The sequence below is a fragment of the Pollicipes pollicipes genome, unplaced genomic scaffold (genome assembly GCF_011947565.3).
Source record: "Pollicipes pollicipes isolate AB1234 unplaced genomic scaffold, Ppol_2.1 Scaffold_6138;HRSCAF=7277_pilon_pilon_pilon, whole genome shotgun sequence".
NCBI lineage: Eukaryota > Metazoa > Arthropoda > Thecostraca > Pollicipedomorpha > Pollicipedidae > Pollicipes > Pollicipes pollicipes.
This window is the reverse complement of record NW_023596818.1, coordinates 18,201,467-18,221,304: the sequence shown is the minus strand read 5'-3', so window position 1 is coordinate 18,221,304 and position 19,838 is coordinate 18,201,467. Positions and strand designations below refer to the sequence as shown.

At 53.4% G+C, this 19,838-nt stretch overlaps 3 protein-coding genes across 3 annotated transcripts; 1 reads left to right on the top strand and 2 right to left on the bottom strand.

Annotated features, from left to right (window-relative positions):
* The first annotated feature begins 1,182 nt into the window (after nucleotides 1–1,182).
* On the top strand, nucleotides 1,183–7,669 carry LOC119105394 (cytospin-A). Its single transcript, XM_037228861.1, has 11 exons — nucleotides 1,183–1,269; nucleotides 1,663–1,783; nucleotides 2,270–2,446; nucleotides 2,966–3,058; nucleotides 3,989–4,159; nucleotides 4,564–4,707; nucleotides 5,127–5,273; nucleotides 5,809–5,865; nucleotides 5,917–6,056; nucleotides 6,546–6,873; nucleotides 7,541–7,669. Exons 2-11 carry the CDS (start codon nucleotides 1,766–1,768, stop codon nucleotides 7,667–7,669), a joined length of 1,404 nt encoding a protein of 467 aa, XP_037084756.1. The 5' UTR covers nucleotides 1,183–1,269; nucleotides 1,663–1,765.
* Nucleotides 7,670–9,714: 2,045 nt separating this feature from the next.
* TH1 (negative elongation factor complex member TH1) lies at nucleotides 9,715–15,228 on the bottom strand. Its single transcript, XM_037230060.1, has 6 exons — nucleotides 15,151–15,228; nucleotides 13,101–13,296; nucleotides 11,967–12,794; nucleotides 11,255–11,466; nucleotides 10,605–10,752; nucleotides 9,715–10,110 (listed from the first exon to the last, which is right to left on the bottom strand). Exons 2-6 carry the CDS (start codon nucleotides 13,281–13,283, stop codon nucleotides 9,748–9,750), a joined length of 1,734 nt encoding a protein of 577 aa, XP_037085955.1. The 5' UTR covers nucleotides 13,284–13,296; nucleotides 15,151–15,228; the 3' UTR covers nucleotides 9,715–9,747.
* Nucleotides 15,229–15,761: 533 nt separating this feature from the next.
* Nucleotides 15,762–19,558, bottom strand: mRpL20 (mitochondrial ribosomal protein L20). Its single transcript, XM_037230059.1, has 5 exons — nucleotides 19,413–19,558; nucleotides 17,412–17,528; nucleotides 17,046–17,156; nucleotides 16,495–16,638; nucleotides 15,762–16,128 (listed from the first exon to the last, which is right to left on the bottom strand). Exons 2-5 carry the CDS (start codon nucleotides 17,496–17,498, stop codon nucleotides 16,024–16,026), a joined length of 447 nt encoding a protein of 148 aa, XP_037085954.1. The 5' UTR covers nucleotides 17,499–17,528; nucleotides 19,413–19,558; the 3' UTR covers nucleotides 15,762–16,023.
* Between the last annotated feature and the right edge of the window lie 280 nt (nucleotides 19,559–19,838).

Below are 19,838 nucleotides of genomic sequence, written 5' to 3'. Positions count from 1 at the left end.
TGGTTCGTTCTTACTGCCTGAGGCGTTTGACGGGGAGCGGTTTTCAAACCCGACGTTAAAAGAGCAGCAGAACCCACCTCGTGTGCCAGAGGATCTGCTGGTACATCATCGAGTTCGTGCTAATGAAGCTAACTTGGGATCAGGAACACTCATGAGGCACATTGTACCGTACTCATTGCTACAACAGGCTTACGAGTTGGCGCAAATCAATTCCATGAGAGTTCTAATCAATCCAATTCCATTCCAATACCTGGTTTGCGGATCCTTGGACTCGGCCACAGCGGCGACGGGTTCCCCAGCGTTGGCGAAAAGGAGCATTACGCTTACGACACCATATTGAAAATAATTCTGGCATCCTTGGTATGCCCCTCCCACCACCGCCCAGCCTTTCGTTCGTAGTGGAGGCACTGGTCAAGGGTCATACCGCCGTCGGAACACCTTGGTTTCGAAACGTCTCCTCTCCGTCGATAGACGAAGCGCGTTTACAGGGAATGCTCCATATGTGGATGGACTTTGAACTGAAGGCCATTTTGAAGATCACTCAATCAATGTTTTGCAAGGCGCGATGGCGCATTCAAACAATGTCATATGGAGAGAGAATATTTACTTGATGGAGAAATTGTGTTGTCTAGAGCAATCTTTTCTACCTAAGATATACCAATAGTTCTGAGTGAGCTCATTTCATGATAGCTGATGCTCTCTTCATTATATTCAAATGTCGAACATTGCTTTTAACGCGGTAGTCGCAGGTGACTGCTAGCTGTACCAGAACAAAAGAGACTTTGATGCGGATGTTATGCGGTGTGACGCTGTTATGTGAAGCCCGCCGACCCCGTTGTGTATTTGCGCGGCATGCTCATTTCGGTGTAGGGGTCACATCAGTTCGTCATATTTTTAACATGGTGTTGAAGTGCTTGCAGAAAACTGTCAAAATACCTTGATCACCTCGTATAGACTAATATGCCGAGTTCAATGGACATTACGGAAAGAAATTGCCGCGTTCTAGCCTACCCGATGGGTATTGCACAAACACCTACCTACGAAAATTTATCAGTGAAAACGCCAACACGTGCGACACTTTAAAACACTTCAAAACAAAAACAAAAGCGACACGTGAACGTTGGATCACCTGGGAGTTTGAAGCCAGAAATGAAGAGGGATTTTAATATTTGTTCTTTTCAGGGGACAAAAAGACACATCGAAGAGGTAAAAAAGCTTAACATGGACTTAACGGCTGCCAGATCTCAGTTCAAGCAATGCTTTGACGAGGTACGTGAATGCCTTGGATGTATAGGTGAAGATCTGTCCAGGTGTACGCAAGTGATGACGCATGATGATGATGTACGCGTCATCCGAAGGTGATAATAAATATGACTTTTAAAACGCCAGCACCAGGATATAGGGAACTGGATTCGTTGGAAATTCGAATGAAACCAGTCCCACAACATAGCACAATCTCACCCGAGTTTACCCGAGTACAATCCATCCGAGTTTTCCATGCTATGCCTCACATATGAACAGATGGGCCTTCCAGGTGTCACGCATGTGAACACGGCCGCCACCGTCAGAGCGGTGAAACACAACAGCGATCAGCGACATGTGTGATTGTTCAGCGAGGGGTGTGCGATCCACCCCGTAACCACGCCCTGCTCTGTCCCTCAGTCGGCGAGAACAGGAGGCGGCAATAGAGGAACTGCGTGCCGAGAACCGCCAGCTGGGCCAAAAGGTGACCCAGCTCAGGTCACAGGTCACCACCCTGGAGGCTATGGTGCAGGCCCGGCCAGTGAGTTACCACCGGGTTACAGCTGCTGCGGCTTGCTGTTACGCTGGGTTAACAGAGTCAGAGTCGCGCCACAGCCTGCTGCCATACCACGCACTCGACCGCGGATTGCTTAAGGCATGTGCTGTGATGTGGAAGCTGCAGAAAATCGAGCTTGAATGGTGTCACTATGCTTCGTATGGTTTTTCTGTCGGTTCATCCGGACGTGAATCATGTCCTAACTGAAGAGAACCAAACACCAGTGCCCGCGTCACCAACATTGTCGTGATCCAGTGGACCAAAATTAACATTCGGATCAAATTTTGATCACATTGTTGATGAAATCGACCAAAATCAATTTCGCCGCACGCCGTTAGGTGAGGTAGTTAGACAGAGTCCCTCCATGAGAACAGCGGGCTGTGATGCTTATGTTCGTGCTCGATACGTTAAAAAGGTTCATGTGTGCCCCGGCAAACATTCACCAGGATGTGCTGACTCCGCTCTGAACAGGAGAGCGATGGGGACGACGGCGCTGATGTCGCTCTGGTGGAAACAATGTTTGAGCGACTGCAGACGGAACTGTGCGTCCTGGCCGACACACTGGGCCAAGGTCATCCGCCACTTCAAGGTCGAACGTCCGTTCTGGAGGCGGAAACGCAGACTGAGGAGATGCAGAAGAATCATGGGGTGAGTAGTGATCATAGGTATTCGTTTACCATGCTTCATGTTGCATGCTTGTTGCACGCTCGAAGTGAATTTATGAGCGGAGATAGCTTTTATTCTCTGTCCTCTTCTGGAGCATTATGCCTAAGATCGGACAAGCTGATCGAACAGAGCTTTGCATCCTAGCCGGCTACGTCCACTTCAACTGTCATTTTTAGCGCCTACCCCAGCGGCGTTTGGGGCAGGTTTTCCCTCTGTCGCACATCCACCTGTCCAAATTTGCTCATCGCCTCAGGCGCTGATGCCACACACCTGTGGCTGCACGTGTGGGGAGGTCAACTGAGCACCACTGCGACAGGAGCGGTCCTGCGAAAGACACTTAACGGGTGTTTTCAACCGGATCGATCCCCATCGCACTGCCAACCGCACTCTGAGTTCGTTAGTGATTAGAGACAAGGTGACACTGCGACCCGGTCCGTCCTCCACAATGTTCGCCTGTACCCGCCTCTGACGGTGCCCCCCCCCCCCCTCTCCCGCCCACAGGAGGAGGCGGGGTCAGTCGGCTGCTGCAGCCACCAGCAGCAGCTCGTGCACCAGCGGGACGTCGCTGAGTACCTCCGGCAGCTGGTGGAGCAGGTGGGCATTCCCCATAGTTTGACACAGACCACACGTGGAGTTCTGTATCTCTTAAAGACAAATGTTCCCCAATATATATATATATATATATATATATATATATATATATATATATATATATATATATATATATATGTGTGTGTGTGTGTGTGTGTGTGTGTGTGTGTGTGTGTGTGTGTGTGTGTGTGCGCGTGCGCGTGCGCGTGCGCGTGCGCGTGCGCGTGCGTGTGCGTGCGTGTGCGTGCGTGCGTGTGTGTGTGTGTGTGTGTGTGTGTGTGTGTGTGTGTGTGTGTGTGTGTGTGTGTGTGTGTGTGTGTGTGTGTGTGTGTGTGTGTGTCTGCCCCTCTCCGGCATTTGCACGTCTGTCATCTTGAGTTCGTTTTCCTCCCTTCGCAAAAAATCAAACGAACAGAGAATTCCGTAGATTCGTCCCAGAACTCGCCGATTCGTTCCAGCCCGAAGATTCCAAACAGCTCCACTCCGCTTTCGCGGCTCACAACTTCCGCTTCAGGCGGCCGACGGCCAGGGCAGGCGGGTCACTATCCCCAGTAGAATGTTGCAATAGTACTGCTGTCGACGATGTGAAGGGCTCGTGGGCCAGTGCGGAAGTGTAGAGCAGGGCTCTGCAGCCAGCTTGGCCGTCTAATTGGAGCAATCGTGACACATCCACACGCATAGCAAGCACTCTCAGTAATTTATGGCATGATTTGGAGGTAGCCCAATCGAGCGATGAAAAAACGGTTGTCCCTCGCACGTTGCAATATTTTGGCGAAGTGCAATCTTTATGTAGGCAACTGGGTATTCGGCAACGTGAAAACGACTAAATCGTCGATGATACCGTCAACCGTCCAACAGTCATACTCAACTCGATGTACCAACGGCCGACTTGCGCGTTTGACTTGAACTGTGTGTCTCCTCCCTGTGTCCCAGAAGGAGACCTCCGACGCGGACCTGACACCTTCCCTGGAACGGGAGATCAACGAGCTAAGCCGGGAGAACCGGCTCTGGCGTCAGAAGGTCACCGACGGTCAGCGCCAGCTGGCTGACCTCCGTAGGGGTCTGACGGCACTGCGGGACGGTGTTGAAGAGTGCAAAAAGGAGGTGCGTTAGCTGTTACGTACAATATCATCGGAAAATTGGCTCGTTGAAGTGAACCACACCTCGCGCGGCTTGGGAAGCTGAGCGGTTACCTGTTACGTGTAGACAGGTACCAGGTCATTTTGTTCGCAAAACAAACCGACTGGCTACGCGCATGGTCCTGTCAACCAATCAGACCGTCGGATTTTTTGGGCAATCAGCCCAACTGAGGCCGGAACGCCAGACCCACCGAGCCATAACCGAACGATACTTTGCGAGATGTCGCTTCCTGTCGTTAATATAGTCGTAGCGATTCTGATTTGCACATTTCTGAGCACGTGCTAGTTTGGTGCGGTACCGAAAAGTTCAAAATTATTGGTCCAATTGCTTCCCATTTAAACCTCAGTTTCCGCGATCTCCGCCGTCAGGAGACGCAGCTGTCGGATTTGCGTCAGCAGCTGCAGCTGGCCCGGCAGCAGCTGCAGGAGCGGGCGGCAGCCGACGAGCGCCTGGTGCAGGTCAGGTCCCAAGTGGACCTACTCATCCTAGAAAAGCAGCACCAGCACGAAATGGTGAGCTCGCCCTCTGGCCACGCCAGGGAAAGTTAGGATAGGTCACGGAAGGGAAGGAACGACTTTGGAAGGTCAGACGGGGTCACATCAGACAAGGTCATGGCACACTGACACCACACGTTTCCACGTTTCCACTGTCACCTTAGTCATGCATGAACATCCAGTTCCGGTGAGCTTCTTCGAGGTTCAGTCTCAACGCATGTGGATAATATTTTGACTACCAGGCAGACAGACAAAGGGCCTCCTCAGGTTGTCCTAAGGGAGGCCATAAATGTCCTGCCCATGGCCCGCTCATCCTGGACACAGACGCATCAGGCATGACTCGCTAAATTCCACCAGGCGTCGCGTTGCTAGTGGACATGTTGTCATTGGCTTGGATGTCGAAGTCCGCAGAGCTGGTATACCTCGTTTGGAGCCAGATCCGTGGGCTGCGGGCGGACCTGGCGGCGTCCGGGGACGAGGCCACGGCGGCGCAGGACCAATGTCAGGCGCAGCGGGACTACGTCAGTCAGCTGAGCAGTCAGCTGACTGAGCAGCGAGAGAACAACCAGAAACTCGACCAGCAGGTGAGCCAGACCGCCGGAGTTGACGGGAGGGAGAGAGGCAGGTGAAGGCTGCAGGACTGTTGTTGGTCGGACATAGTCCCGCTGCTGGCCAGTGGACCTGGTGATGACAGGGAGAGGCTGCTGGGGAGCGTGCTGGAGAACAGACACAGGCGTTCGCAGGAAAGAGTGTTTCATGTCGTTGATACGAGTGCTGGTGTAGCAACCGCAGGGTTACCGGAACCCTTCGGGAACTCATCGTAATGTCTTCAAAATGTGACGCTGATCATATACCGCAGATGTCTGTCACAAAAATACACGTCAACGTCACATACACGTATGCATACACATGCCCGCGCGCCAACACGCAGGCACGAACATAAACAGGTTCGCGGAATCATGCAAGCACGCACGTACACGCTGACTCGCACCTACGCCAATATTCATGTCAGTCAACGCCAGGTAATCGTTACCTACCCCGCCCCGCACGTGCCTCCCAACCCCGGTCGTGGGGCGTCGCGGCGCCCCCCACCCCCGTCACAGGTGCCGGCCGCCACAGGTGCAGCAGCTGACGGCCGAGCACGCCGGGTGCGCCGAACAGCGCGCGCGGCTGGAGGCGCAGCTGGCCGAGCTGCGCGCGCAGCTCGCCGACACGCTGCGCGGCCAGGAGGACGTGCACGCGCAGGCGGACGTGATCGTGGAGCACGTGACCGCCTGGCTGGCCGAGTGGCGCAGCGAGAACCAGCGGCTGGGCCAGCGCGTCGACCAGCAGGCGGAGACGATCGCCGCGCTGCAGATGGAGAACAGGTCAGCTGGGCAGGCGCTGCGGACGAGGGAGGGGAGAGGGGGAGCGACGGCTCGAGGTCGTTGGACTGAAGGCGGTACATCTGTTCTGAAGGTCTGAATGTTAATCTCTGAAGGCGGTGCAACCAATGGCTGATGGTCACTAGTTGTTATTGCCGTTAATACCACTGATGGTTAACCAGCAGTGCCGGTAGGCTATTGCTGACCCATCGCTGGCAGTCGTGACGCGTGAAGACCTCTTAAGCGAAGTCCTCGATGTGCCGGGCGCAAGCATCGCCACCAATTAAAATTCTCCTTAATCTTTGAAGTGAAATAAATCACCGTTTTTAACGTACTTTTGATGAATAAATTTAAGATACATGAAACTATCATTAAAGTAATCTGTTTTATGAAAATCAAGCCGCAACGCTTGGCCAGCAGCTGCCGTATTGACTTATTCCGAACGTCCCACCTGACCAGCGGTGGGGACGTATCACCGGTGTCCCATTTCAGACATCTGGCCGACCGGCTGTCGCTGTTCCACACCCCAGCGCCGGCCTCCTTCCCGCTCGGGCGGCCTCCGAGCTTGCACAAGGCGCCGTCTCCGTTGGAGTCGCGGCCGAGCTGCCCCCACAGCCGGCGGGCGCTCTTCACCCCGGCGGAGGGGTACCCGCTCTCGCTGACGGACCGCTACCCGGGCTCCTTCACCGAGGGCTGCGTGCCACCGGCGGCGCCCAGTCCAGCCGAGCCGCACCGGCACTCCCTGACGGAGGGGTGTCCGCCGCCGCCGCACCGGCGCTCGCTGACGGACGAGTGCCCGCCGCGCCCCCATCGGCACTCGGCGACGGAGGGCCGGCCGCCACAGCAGCGGCACGCGCAGGTGGAGGGAGCGGCCCGGCCCGGCGGTCCGACTGGGTGTGATGAGTGCGACTACCACCGCCAGGTGAGACGATGTCGGCAAACGGGAGGGCGGGAGCTGGTATCCACTCCTCGGAACGACCCCCATCAAGCTTAGCGAAAAGGCATCAGGAGGCGGTGCGGCAAGCATTTCATCATATCAAAGCGGCGTTTGCAAGCTACGGGTGAATTTTGGTCAGCTTTTTATGACCTCGATGTTTTATCGCATAGTGCTTTCGAGATAATACGCAACAGGCTGAGAAAGGACGGGTTGAAAGTCCATCATAAAAACAACAGTCGTTGTGCGGCCTCGGCCTGCGATGCCTTGAGATACCAAGCTTCTCTCGCAGCGCAAACAGGCGATTGCGAGCATCATCTGTGATCAGGAAGGCCACATCTTCCAGATCGCAGTCCGCCGGCGGCGACTGATCCACATCAGCTGTTGGATGCACCGCACCTGTTTCCCAGCGCAGCCCTGACGATACCGTCACAAGGCTGGAAACGGTCCGAGTCCATGGAAGGGATTCCCACTCCCCGACATCTCCCCAATACCCGCCTCCCTCGCGGGAGATGCCCAGCCCTACCCCTGACGGCCGCATCCTCTCCGGCAGGGAGCGCCGCTGCCGCCCGGCCCGCTGACGCCCGGAACGCCCGGCAGCGTGGACCACGTGCCGATGCGGGAGAGCGACCTCGCCTGGCCCTGGTCATATCCTCGACATGGTGGCCGACATGCACACTAGGGGGCGGCCATCTTGGCGACAGCCGACTGCGGAGCGCGGCGGCCGGGAGTAGCACGGCCTGGTGGGAGGCGGCCCTCAGTCTGCGGCGGGGACGCCGGGTGTACCCGCACCTCCCCGGCACCACGAGACAGCCGGGAACGCTTCTGTGGCGGGGACGCCGGGTGCGCCCACACCTCCCCGGCGCCACGAGACTCCCGGCAACGCTTCTGCCGCGTAGACGCCGGGTGTACCCGCACCTCCCCGGCGCCACGTGACTCCCGGTCAGGCCTCTGCCGCGGTTTGGAGCCGGGTGCACCCACACCTCCCTGGCGCCACGAGACTCCAGGCAACGCTTCTGCCGCGTAGACGCCGGGTGTACCCGCACCTCCCCGGCGCCACGTGACTCCCGGTCAGGCCTCTGCCGCGGTTTGGAGCCGGGTGCACCCACACCTCCCTGGCGCCACGAGACTCCAGGCAACGCTTCTGCCGCGTAGACGCCGGGTGTACCCGCACCTCCCCGGCGCCACGTGACTCCCGGTCAGGCCTCTGCCGCGGCGTGGAGCCGGGTGCACCCACACCTCCCTGGCGCCACGAGACTCCAGGCCAGGCCTCTGCCGCGGCGTGGACACAGTACCACCAGAATGAGCTGGCCACGGATTACACAGAAGTAAACAGCAGCCAGACTGCTCGCTAGTTGATCGGACTGAAGGGGACGGGGTAGTTTTTGATGGCGAATCTTGGTTAGCCGCGCCTCGTGCCTGGCCTCTGGACTTGTCTTTCTCGGAGTCGGCATTTTGTATCGTTATTTTTCTGCCTGTGTGCCTTGTTGCGAGCGTTTTATGCCGTGATGGTGACCTAATTTAGACATGAGTCGCTGATGTAAGCTTCCGCTCATGCCGTGGTCGCACCGTGGCACTCAATCTCACCGCGCTGAGACCAACTCTTTGACACGAGATGTTATCGGAACGAGTTCACGTAATAACCCACCATTTGCAGACATGTGGTGTTTCTCGATAACGAAATAAAGTTTGCAAAGTGGTATTCGCAAGTTTCCTAATACGGTCCAGGATGGCTTTGCCACCACACCCTCACGATGAAGGCATAACGAGAAATTCACAAGCACAATCAACAAAAATGATGGTATGAACAACATCCATGGAAGGGGCAGTCCATGCCCAGCATGACGTGGCGATTAACACCGCGCGATGGGGACGAAGCAAGATCACCTGTGTGCCTATAGAAACCTTTCCAAGCAGCCATACCGCCGTCACGCATCAACTTTGTACACACCGCCCCAGATCGGAGATCCACCTCCTCTGACGGCCAGGCGGGAGGAAAAACTGGGTCACAGGGCGTGCAATGCACCGCATCGCAGTGACCGGTGTTATCGGCATACCCACCTAAAAAGCACCGCACGCGTCCAGTCACTGTCCGCGGCGGAAGCAGTGTGCGGAGGACGCATCAAAGAAGGTTTCTGCCACGCGCAGACACACATTGTCACACAGGGTGACTGTGGACAATGCACCGCACTCCTGTACACCACTGCTGCCTACATCCGCCCCCGCCGCCCCCCCCCCCCCCCCCCCAGACGGGGGGTTTCAGACACCAACCAGCACTGGTAAGCAGGCATATCCTTCAGAGCCCCAACTACCAGCATCACAAAGACGTCACACAGCCAGCACCGACTGACCCCCGCACCTCTCCACTCCAACGTGGCCCCGCTGAGATGAACGCCGAGATCATAAGCACGCGGCACTGCACTCTGCCGCGGCGGTCAAGTCCTCCTGACCCACCTCCTCTCGCCCTCCGTTCCCAGCGGAGCTCTCACGTCCCCTGTGCACCGTTCCAGCTCAGGGGCTGGGGTCGTGCTCGGCCCACCTAACCCGACGCGCTGCCTTCGGGCCGGCATCCGCCGCTCTCCCGTGGCTGCCCAGACCCCGGGGGCTGCCGCCCGCCGCTGCCGTCGCCGCCACCGCTGCCGCCGCTGCCGCTGCTGCCGCTGCCGCCGCCGGCTCGCCGGAGCACCCCGGGGCTCCGGCACCGGCCGCGACGAGCGCCGCCGCCCCGTCACCGTCGCCGTCCGCCCGCGCCGCGTCCTGTCAGGGCTCCGTCATCTGGCCCTTGCAGTGCACAACAAACTGGGTGACGAGGTCGTCACCCGAGCCGCGCATACTGTCCGTGATCTCCTCGTTCTCCACCATGGGCAGGAAGAGCTGGACGAACTCGGGCGAGTAGGGCGGCGCGATCATGTCCAGCACCTCGGTGACGAAGTAGCGGATCAGCGAGATGTCCGTGTCCGACTTCTGCCAGCAGTTGCGGATGTACTTGACGACGGGGATGACGCAACCGCGGCTCAGCAGGCACACCATGCGATCCAGCAGCATCTTCCGCATCTCTAGCTGCACCAGGATCTCGAGCTCCGATTGGTCCGATTCGAACAGTTGGACGTAGAGGCGCATCACCTGACGGGCGGACAGACCAGGTCAGGGGTCAAACAGGGGTCACGCCAGGGGTCAGAAACGTCCGGTCAGGGGTCAAATGGGGTCAAACAGTGGGCAGACCCAGTTCACGTGTCAGACAGAGAGGAGGCAAGGCATAGGAATGATCACCACACAAGTGACAAAATACAAAACAGGAGGGGGGGGGAGGCGTAAGGATGTCCAAATCACAGGCAGTTGTCAGCAAACGGCTGGATAAGCCTGAACCTAAGTTCTAAAGGTATTAATGAACAAGCCAATCACCTACCAAATATAAACGTTCCATCACCAGCAATGTAACCGACCAACCAATGCCTACCGTCTCCTAAGCAATGGTCATATCTGGAAAATTTCCATCGCACCATAACCCAACACAAATGTCCATCTGCCTTCATGTGGACGGCGATCCTCTTCCTGCAGCACCAGTCCACACGTGCACACGTCGTGCTGGGGGGCGGGAGGTGCGGCGGCGGGCGTACCTTCTCGTGCAGCAGGGCGTGACACGTGACCACCTCGTCCAGCAGGGCCAGGTGGATGGGCGTGTGCTCGGTGCAAAGCTTGAAGAAGGACGGCTCCGTCACGGTGGCCTCCACCCACTGAATCAGGCCCACAGAGACCACCGGGAACCTGAGCAGGGTAGGGCGGGGAGCTGTTAAAACACGGCCCCGGCGGCGGCGGGCGGAGCGCTAGGACGCACCCACCGCCCGGGCGCCTCGTGGGCGGCTGTGTTGGAAACAGTCAGACACGGCTGGGAGCCCGACGGCGAGGCACTCCGCCGCTATTTCCACAAACGCGAGCTTCGGGAACGCCGTGTCTGGGCGCAGAAGGCACGGCACGGACACTCATCAGATATGCAAGGCATCAATCGGACTTAAGTGGAGCATTTCAGAGTCATGACATGTGCGTCAAATCACGACAAATTCGTAACTGCCAGCTGGTCAGACATGTTGTGTCCCTGGTACGCAATGGCCAGCAGCTACGGCGGTTGAGAACAGACCACAACCACACGCAGCACGTCAGCCGACGCGTGCTCCAGACCGGCAGACCACCAGCAAACGGCCCAAGCATTCAACCCGCTCATCCCCACCACCCAGCGACCCTGGAGCACCGCCGCTGCCAGCGCTCCCACCTGATGCACTGGTAGAGCGCGTTCAGCTCGGACATGATCTCGAGCGTGCCCTTGCTGTTGCTGCAGATGGCATGCACGCGCTCCAGCGCCTGGATGGTGGCGCGCAGCTCGTCCTGGTTCAGACTGTCGCGCTGGCCGCGCCGCCACTGCTCGCACACCGACGCCGCATACGCCAGCAGGTAGATGTACTTGGGCCGGTGGTCCGGGTTCACCTGGAGGGACGTGACACAAGAGGGTGACGACGCTTGGGGCCGCAAGCAGAGGTCTGGACGTGAGTAACAGTGGTAAGCTCCAACGGCAGTGGTTTCCACGACGGGCGGCGCTTCAGCTCACCGGCTTCCTACAATGCAATAATACAATGAAAGCGAGGCGTGTTCAAAGGGCGTCAGCGAAATGGCCAACAGGAACTTGCAAGAATGTTCGTGTGGAAGGTTACAAAACCAAACACTGTGTCATGCAAAAACGTCGAAATGGAAAACAGAAACAAACCAGCACCAGCCGACACGGTATTTCGTACCAACATGGACACCGCAACACCGACGCGATGCCTCGCGTTATCTCAGAGCAGTTTCCCTCCCTCCCTCCCTCCCTCCCTCCCTCCCTCCCTCCCTCCCTCCCTCCCTCCCTCCCTCCCTCCCTCCCTCCCTCCCTCCCTCCCTCCCTCCCTCTCTCTCTCTCTCTCTGTGTGTCTGTTCGCCCACTCGCCACCCACCTTATTCCCCGGTCGGAAAAGCGCCCCAATCAGCAGCTCGAGGAAGGTTGGCGATCGGATCAGCTCCACGGGCGGCGGGTCGGACGTGCTGAACAGCTTGAACAGTGCCGTGATGTCGGCCGGGTTGAGCGCGTTGCGCGCCAGCATGGAGGCGAGCGCGCCGGCAGCGCGCGGGTACGCCGCCGCGCCGTTCAGCGCCAGGATGATGGGCGTCACGTTCTGGCCCTGCGCGACGGCCGAGCGCGTCACCTCCTGCGAGAGCCGCTTGGCGTTGGCGCCGGCGCGCCCCTCCTGCGAGAGCACCTGCAGCAGCGCCTGCGTGTAGATGTACGTGTGCTGGCCGTGGCAAACCATGGCGGCGAACTCGGCGATGTGGCGGCGCGTGTCGTCGTCCGAGCGCGACAGGATGTTGGTGATGGACGTCTTGACGATACGCGAGAACACCTCGATCTGCTGCGAGGCCGTCGACAGGCTGGTGATCTCGCCCTGGAAGCCGGCGTCCGAGATGAGCTTGATGGTGAAGTTGAGCATCATGCAGTCGGGGTACTCCTCGGCCAGCCGGTAGATCAGCGACCGCCACGTCGGGTGCTTGATGATCTCCGAGAGCCAGGCGGGCGTCACGCCCTCCTCGTTGAAGATGGTGTCGGCCTTGGCCGGGTCGAAGGTGCGCAGGATCATGTCCTTGAGGTGGTTCTCCACCAGGCTCTGCACGTCCAGAATGTCGACGCCGGAGAGGATGAGCCACTCGGCGATAAGGTTGGCCAGGCCCGAGATGGCCTTGTAGTTGCTCGAGATGGTCTCGATCACTGTCTCCGGGTCGCCGCCCGCCTGAGACGGGGTCAGGGTCAGATGCGGGCTTCGTGATGCGTGACTGATATACAGCATGATGACGGTGCACTAGGATACAACACAACCCAGCCATACATGAGCATGTGATGCTCAATACAAAGCACCTCTAAACACAATTAGTGTCTCCAAAAAATGGAGACATTAATTGTGGATTCAAGGATTCAACACCATTCGCAGCACCTGACACCTCCCACCTGCCAGGACAACACCAATCAATGTATGACCAGCGACCACATGCGCCGCTGCCGGCGAAGCTCCCCCACCCGAACCGCCTCGTCCGCTCACCGAGAAGTACCGCTTCAGCGTGCCGAAGATGCCTGGCTCCATGATGTAGTCGGGCGAGGCGAACAACAACATGCACTCGCGGATGACCTGCTCGGGGTCCTCGCGCGGCGCCGCGTCCTCCCCCTCCGAGTCGGCATCAGCACCCTCGTCCGGCCAGTCACGCTCCTCAAAGTCGTCATCCATCGCGGCCTCTCGCCTGAGGAGGAAGGCTGATGATGTCAAACCTATGCACCCTTTACTTGTGACATGTGGCATGGATAGGTGACACAAGGGGCATTTGGCTACAGCAATCATCTTAGATACATGTAAATACTAACAATTCTTTGATGGCTAGTAGACTATGGGAGATGACCACATGCTTTTGACCAGAAGAAATTTACATTATCCCTCAAGTTGAATTTTGTGACAAAATACTCAAGTGCGATGTGCAATGAAAAATAAAGAAGACAGCCAAAAGCCTAGCCTAGTGCCACCCAAAAGGGGCTTTTTCTGTTACTAGTGCACCATAAACACACTGGCCTGCTCTAAATTCCCCTATAAGTCAAATTCCATCTTACATTCATCATTGACAAAACAATGGCTTTTTGTTTTCAATATCTGGCACTGGAATGACAGCATGGTTTTTCTTAATTGATGCATTGCAATAATGGATAACCTGTGAGCACATTTGTGATGATGATGATGATGATGATTTATAAAGTTAATTCTAACACCACTGCTTTTAGCTGTAGGCTTTCAGCCACTTAATGATGCAAGGCAACATGCAATTAATTGCATGCCCCAGAGGAATGTCTGCAGACTAGCTGATATGGGTGGTTCATAACTACCAAAGTTACAGAAGAATTAAAATCAAATTAGTTACCCCAGGTGGGTTTAAGTTTTAAGGACCTTATGTTAACAAAAGCAAGATAACAATAAATAAAAAGAGAAAAGCACAGCTACATCCTACATGTACAAGTTTGGGAAGATATGGAATTATTTCCACTTACAAAACTATGCAATACTGATAGCCAAGCTCAAACTGAAATATCTGCCACTTGAACACAAAGCAACCCTAGATGCCACCAGCTCAGCTCAAACCAACAGCTAATGGAGTCAAAATTTCACATTCTGTAAGGAAATGTGGGATGATCTATGATGTATGTGTAAGAGTAAATTTTAATAATGGTCCACACTTCTAAAGTGACCACAGTTCATATAACAAAAGTGAAGATCCTGCCATGCATGGGCTACTTCTGTTCAATGATTGCAATGCATGGGCTACAATATTCAATGCTTGCGATGGTAATCAGCATAGTGTGCACCAGTGATTCTCTCAGGGTAAAGGTGACATGATTCTGCTGCTTTTGTATCACTGTTTGTAGTGTATTGCAAAAATATCAACAACACTTCAAAGCCAATCTGAAAAACTGTGCTGAGCACATATCTAATGTCAGTACACAAAACTTTGTGCTGTTGTGCACCAAACCCAGGCCAGGCCAGATGGAGCTAAATTTTGAATCAGTTTAGTGTGAAAAAATGTTAACAGATGATACTTGCCTCCAATTTATGCTTTCACTTTCTGGCTATCCACTATCCAGCCCACAGGCTGAGCAAGCAGTTATCCACTGACTTCTTAGGTTTTTGATATTTTTGGCAACATTTAATCTGATCCAAGGTTACTGGCTTTTCAAAGGGATAGGCTTTCAGCCAAATACCATCAAATGATGATGGCTTGATGTCAGTCAGTCCCACGAGCCTGGGGCATGGGGCTGTCAACAGACTTTGTCAGCTATTCAGTCTCTCCCTAGATTATTGAGCAAATGCTGAATATTCAAACTTGCAGCATACATGTGCTGAGATTGTTGCTCCGATACCGTTATTATCACAGACATTTTCCGCGTAACATGCAATGAATGCGGTCTGGGCTCCTTATACAGCTTTGGTCATTGCCATTGGCACCGCTCGCTGCTGTAACGCGCGCTGACCACTCGCTACCGGGCAAAAACAAGGCAAAACAACAACAAAAATGCAACCATGGTTTCCGCACCATAACAGAATGCTCTCTCACCTGGCACGATAATTCCGCGCGTTTTCCAGAACCCTACTCCGTGTCCGTGATCTCGCGCCCGGCGTACGCGCCCACGGACGTTTCCTTAACGCAAACGGCCCCGACTGCCACGGCCGCGCAGCATTCGACAACGGAAAATCCTCATCCGACTTAATCCACTGCCTTCATCGCCTCCACCGCTACATGACAGTCATCTGCATTATTAAACACCAGTCATCTTCAGTATTAGATCATGGTTCATCAGCCACGTCTGCCAGATATATATCGTTCATGCCGCTTTATTCAAGTTCATACGGCTGCCACAGCTTACTGGTAAGGTGTCAGGGCCAGTTAGGAAATAGCAGCATTTCAAAAACCGTGCGATTGATTTGTATACACCAACAGCATGTTTATGTTTCAACATTCACAAAACCGTAGAGCCTAACTATCACGGTCTTTTCCCTCACACTGCAGCTCCCTCCCGCCAATGGAGCTACCTTTTATCATGACGAAACGTTGTGGATTAGGACGGATGGCAGACATAGCATCCGTAATCAGTGACATTTAAAAAATCTGATAGTCCTTGCTACTCACTTGCAGATAATCAACCATGAAAAATAAAAACAGCGATATGCACTCCCCTGCTATATTTCTCCTCATAATATGTGAGGACACTGCACTCACGCAACCACTCAAAAAACATCTCGTAGCTCATGAACGAGGCCGCGCCAATTGCTACGACTATCAGCAAAGCATTCAAAACATGAATCGTCTTCGCTCGCATGACACAAGCCTTCATTCTTCACACAGTTTTATCAACACAACGCTGATAGGCAATATGCCAGGGGCATAGCCACGGCGTCAAATGCAATCACGTAGCTCGCCATGTTATGTTTACAACATTCCACGCGTGATCACGTGGTCCGGCCGGTCAGGGATATCCGCCAAACCGCGTGGCCGGTCCTCAGCGACCTTGGCCTTGCAGAGATCGACGATAGACTGCAAGAGACACCACGTGGTCGAAATCAGCGGGGTGATAGGCCAGCATCACACCTGTTCTAAGTTGGAATTTGACTGTGCAGCTGCATCCATGTGTTTTCCACAACATGCCTGTACCTTATGTGGGGGCAACTCAAGGGAATCAACTGATAACGATTATTCGCTTCACAACACAACCAAGGCGACCCTTTCGACTTTCGCACACTCAACATGACAGTACTATGGACCGAACGAGCCGTGCATGAACCAACACGAATCCAGCCACGCCTGCCTTAGCCCATTTACGCATGCTAGCGACCTCCGCATAGATGGCGCTGGGAGAAACAGTCCCAGCCGGCCAGCACGCCCCCCGTTTCCGCATGCTACCTTGAATGTCCTTGGCTCCCAGATGGCGAGGTCGGAGAGCACCTTGCGGTTGAGCAGGATGTTGCACCGCATCAGCCCCTCCCTGAGCACGGGCAGCGAGGCGCCGTGCTCCCGACAGCCAGCAGTCAGACGATGCTCCCACATCTGAGGGTGGACATACAGTCATGCCCAGCGAGCATTGTCATTCATCCAGAGGACCTCAGTTCGAATCCCATCCGCGGCGTATTTCGCTCGGAGTCGCGTGACAGCAAACATGAGATGCACCAAAGTGGATTGCGTGAAAGTTTACGCACATGTCAAAACTGGATAATGGCCCTAGCATACCCTGTGCCAGCGCATGTAACATTCGGGATGGCGTGCTTCGCAGTCCGCGGGCCTGGTCCGGGTCTCGGGGCCCGCGTACTGAGCCAGCCTAGCCACTTCAAACAAATCCCAAATACTCAGCCATAACAATAGTGACAAATCCCAAATACTCAGTCCACCCTTCAAACCACGACGCAAAACGCAGAAACTGGTACCGAATAACTACACGTGCTATTGCTGGTACTTACCTCAGTCATGTCCTTTTTCTTTTGCCTGCGCCCCTTCGTCGCATATTGGAGCGCCTTCTCCACTTTAATGATTGCCACTTTGTAGCAGTTTCTGGCCCTCCCATAGTAGTGCTGTAAACCGTGACGGAATTACGCACTTATTCATACAGGCCACACAATGTCACAATCTGTCTTACACGCCACAGGGCACAAGGGCCTATGACACGCAGTGTGCAACGTGATGGAATGATAACAGCAGAGGGCCAAGTAAAGCTGTCAAAACGCATATCGAGAGAAATCTCTCAACAAGCCATTGGAAGGCATGGACAGGATTCCACAACGAGCGAACGAAATGAGGCTGGGTATTTTCAATGGCTTAGTACTTACAGCGGACAAACGGAACGTTCTGCGCCGCCGCCAAAACTTGTCCGGCTTGGCAGCTCGGATCCATGTAGCAGCAGTCAGGAAAACCATATTGTCTGGTCAAACTAGTGGCCCTTAACTCTGTAAAATAATACAGTCGGGTTTCAGGGCAATAACTGGAGACCACTGATTGTACACAATATGCAAGCTGTGAGACCTGCTTCAAGACCATCAAAATCACATGGATGTATCATTTGTGTTCAACACTTCTAAAAGGATCAAGAGGTCTGCTTTCACAAACAGGGTCTTTTGATATTGCATTTTTAAACAAGGACATGCATATGATAATTGCCAGCAATATCACATGTGCCACTTATCATGAATGTGTCACTTGTCTGGTAAAATAATGGCACATTTTTACAACAGCGCAACTAGGTGTACATGAAATGTTGCTAATCTATTTGTGCTGCAGTTGCATGGTAGTGTAAACTCCTAGTCATCTGCTACTACATGGCAGATAAGAAGAAATGCTGTGCATTGTTAACCTGAGCATTTCAGAGCTGATGTGAGGATGCAATAAATAGTTAGGAAGTTCCTGTAGTCTTTCCATAAGTCTTTTAGATTCCATAAGTCTTTAAGATTCCATAAGTCATAGATTCCATAAGTCTTTTGATCTTTTAGTCATAAGTCTTTTTGGTCTTTTGGTCTTCCACAAGTCTTGTGGTGCACCTCAAACCATTTCCTGCCAGTTACACTTATCCTTATTCACAAAATGATTTGAGTGAAACACCAATCAAGGAAGCACATAGATTCATTTTGAAATATGGTCAAATATGTGATTATCAACTTGCGAGAGACATATTGAACCATTTATAAACAACAAATTATTGTGCTACAAATTCTAGCTGTGTACCGCCAAAAACAATGCAGAGTTTGTCACAAACATATCAGCCAATCACACTGCATTTTTATCCATCACTGTATAACAAAACCAGCAAATCAGCCCCACATCATAGTGGTCAAGGACAGCACATGTTACCATGCATCACAATAACATTTTTCACACCTCACTGCACCATGGCTCCAAACAAAAATGCTTTCATCAGTTCTTTTTGCTTTCAAGCCTGTTAAAACAGTGCACTTTGACTCATTACATCTTGAAGCAACAGGCAAAAGCATCAAGTAAAGGCCAAAGCATATGCAAACACAGACACATTAAAAGACAATATAAATGGCAAAAAACATTACCAAAACTTCAGTAAAGAACTTTTGAAAAAACACATCAGTGGCTTTAGAACAGCACACAACATGTGAATACAGCATGAGAGCAGTGGTCAGGTGAAGTTACATAGTGAAACAACCAAAGCACAATATAATTAGCCAGTAAATATGTCTAAGCTTGAGCACTTGGGTTTTGACACATTTGACAGCAATCCAAGTACTTATAGAAGTAATGCTGAAGAGAACTCAGATCTTACAGGGTCTCCCATGAAAAAGTACCCATATCACATTTTTTTAATACAAATCAATTCAAAACTTAGCCCAGTTTAGGCTGGCCTAAGTTCTACACAGAAGCATGAAGCTAGGTGTGCTGATATTGGGTCAGCACCCAGTGCAGTGGGTAGATTGTTTATATACTGGTCAATAGTTTGGTGCTGTTTGATGTGCCACCTTTCTGAGCTGTACTGTGAATGATGCTGCTGATGATGTTGAACTCAGAATGATGCTGTACTCATAACCCAAAGGCATGCTATCTCAGGTGGTAGCAGCAGCATTCCCAATGTTTATCTAGCTGATTCTTGCAGATGCTCAAGCTAGGGAACAACACCACTCACAAAGTCAAAATCAGATTCCGAAAAATTAAATTCCTGTGACAATATCCAAAAAGGCAAAAGACCCACCCGTGCTATGAATTGGATTTGGACACTCAGACATCGGGCCAAAGTTTACCATTTTGCATAAGGCAATGTCGCTTAACTTTTCAAAGGTGTTCTCGCGCCGGCATGACCTCAGCTCTGGACCTACCTGCTAGCCAACAGAAGCAGAGATTTACAACGATTCCGTCCGAAAACTTTTAAATAAGCATGTGCCAATTACGCATTTAACCTTGACGTCGAGGCTGTCGCCAATGTTCTTTCAAAGATGTAATACAGCGACGCCCCGCCAAGCTGCACGAGACGCACAGGGGCTGAATATTTTCCGATTTTTGTGATTGAGTATATTGCGCCATAGATGCCTATGTGTGGTTAGGATATGGTAGCGCACCGTCCTTAAACTACTTCGGAGAAAAGATTCAATCGCAAAACGGCAGATCACCCACAGCCCGTCTCGAGTTCGTGAAAGCGATAAATTCACAGTTGGTTGAAAGACACCTAACGAAAAACGCATAATAAATTTATAATTGTAAGGGGCACACCTCCCCCGAGAACATGAGTTGTTTTTAAGGACGGT

Bases quoted from the DNA above. Each gene is read 5' to 3' on its own strand.
- TH1 (XM_037230060.1), bottom strand. From the start codon at position 13,283: ATGGATGACGACTTTGAGGAGCGTGACTGGCCGGACGAGGGTGCTGAT. The intron at 12,795-13,100 runs GTGAGCGGACGA...ACCCCGTCTCAG, and splicing joins CGCTGAAGCGGTACTTCTCG to GCGGGCGGCGACCCGGAGAC. The intron at 10,753-11,254 runs GTGGGAGCGCTG...TACCCTGCTCAG, and splicing joins GCGCTCTACCAGTGCATCAG to GTTCCCGGTGGTCTCTGTGG.
- LOC119105394 (XM_037228861.1), top strand. The intron at 2,447-2,965 runs GTGAGTAGTGAT...TCCCGCCCACAG, and splicing joins AGATGCAGAAGAATCATGGG to GAGGAGGCGGGGTCAGTCGG. The intron at 3,059-3,988 runs GTGGGCATTCCC...CCTGTGTCCCAG, and splicing joins TCCGGCAGCTGGTGGAGCAG to AAGGAGACCTCCGACGCGGA.
- mRpL20 (XM_037230059.1), bottom strand. From the start codon at position 17,498: ATGGTTTTCCTGACTGCTGCTACATGGATCCGAGCTGCCAAGCCGGAC. The intron at 17,157-17,411 runs GTAAGTACTAAG...CACGGTTTACAG, and splicing joins GAACGTTCCGTTTGTCCGCT to CACTACTATGGGAGGGCCAG. The intron at 16,639-17,045 runs GTAAGTACCAGC...GTCCACCCTCAG, and splicing joins AGAAAAAGGACATGACTGAG to ATGTGGGAGCATCGTCTGAC.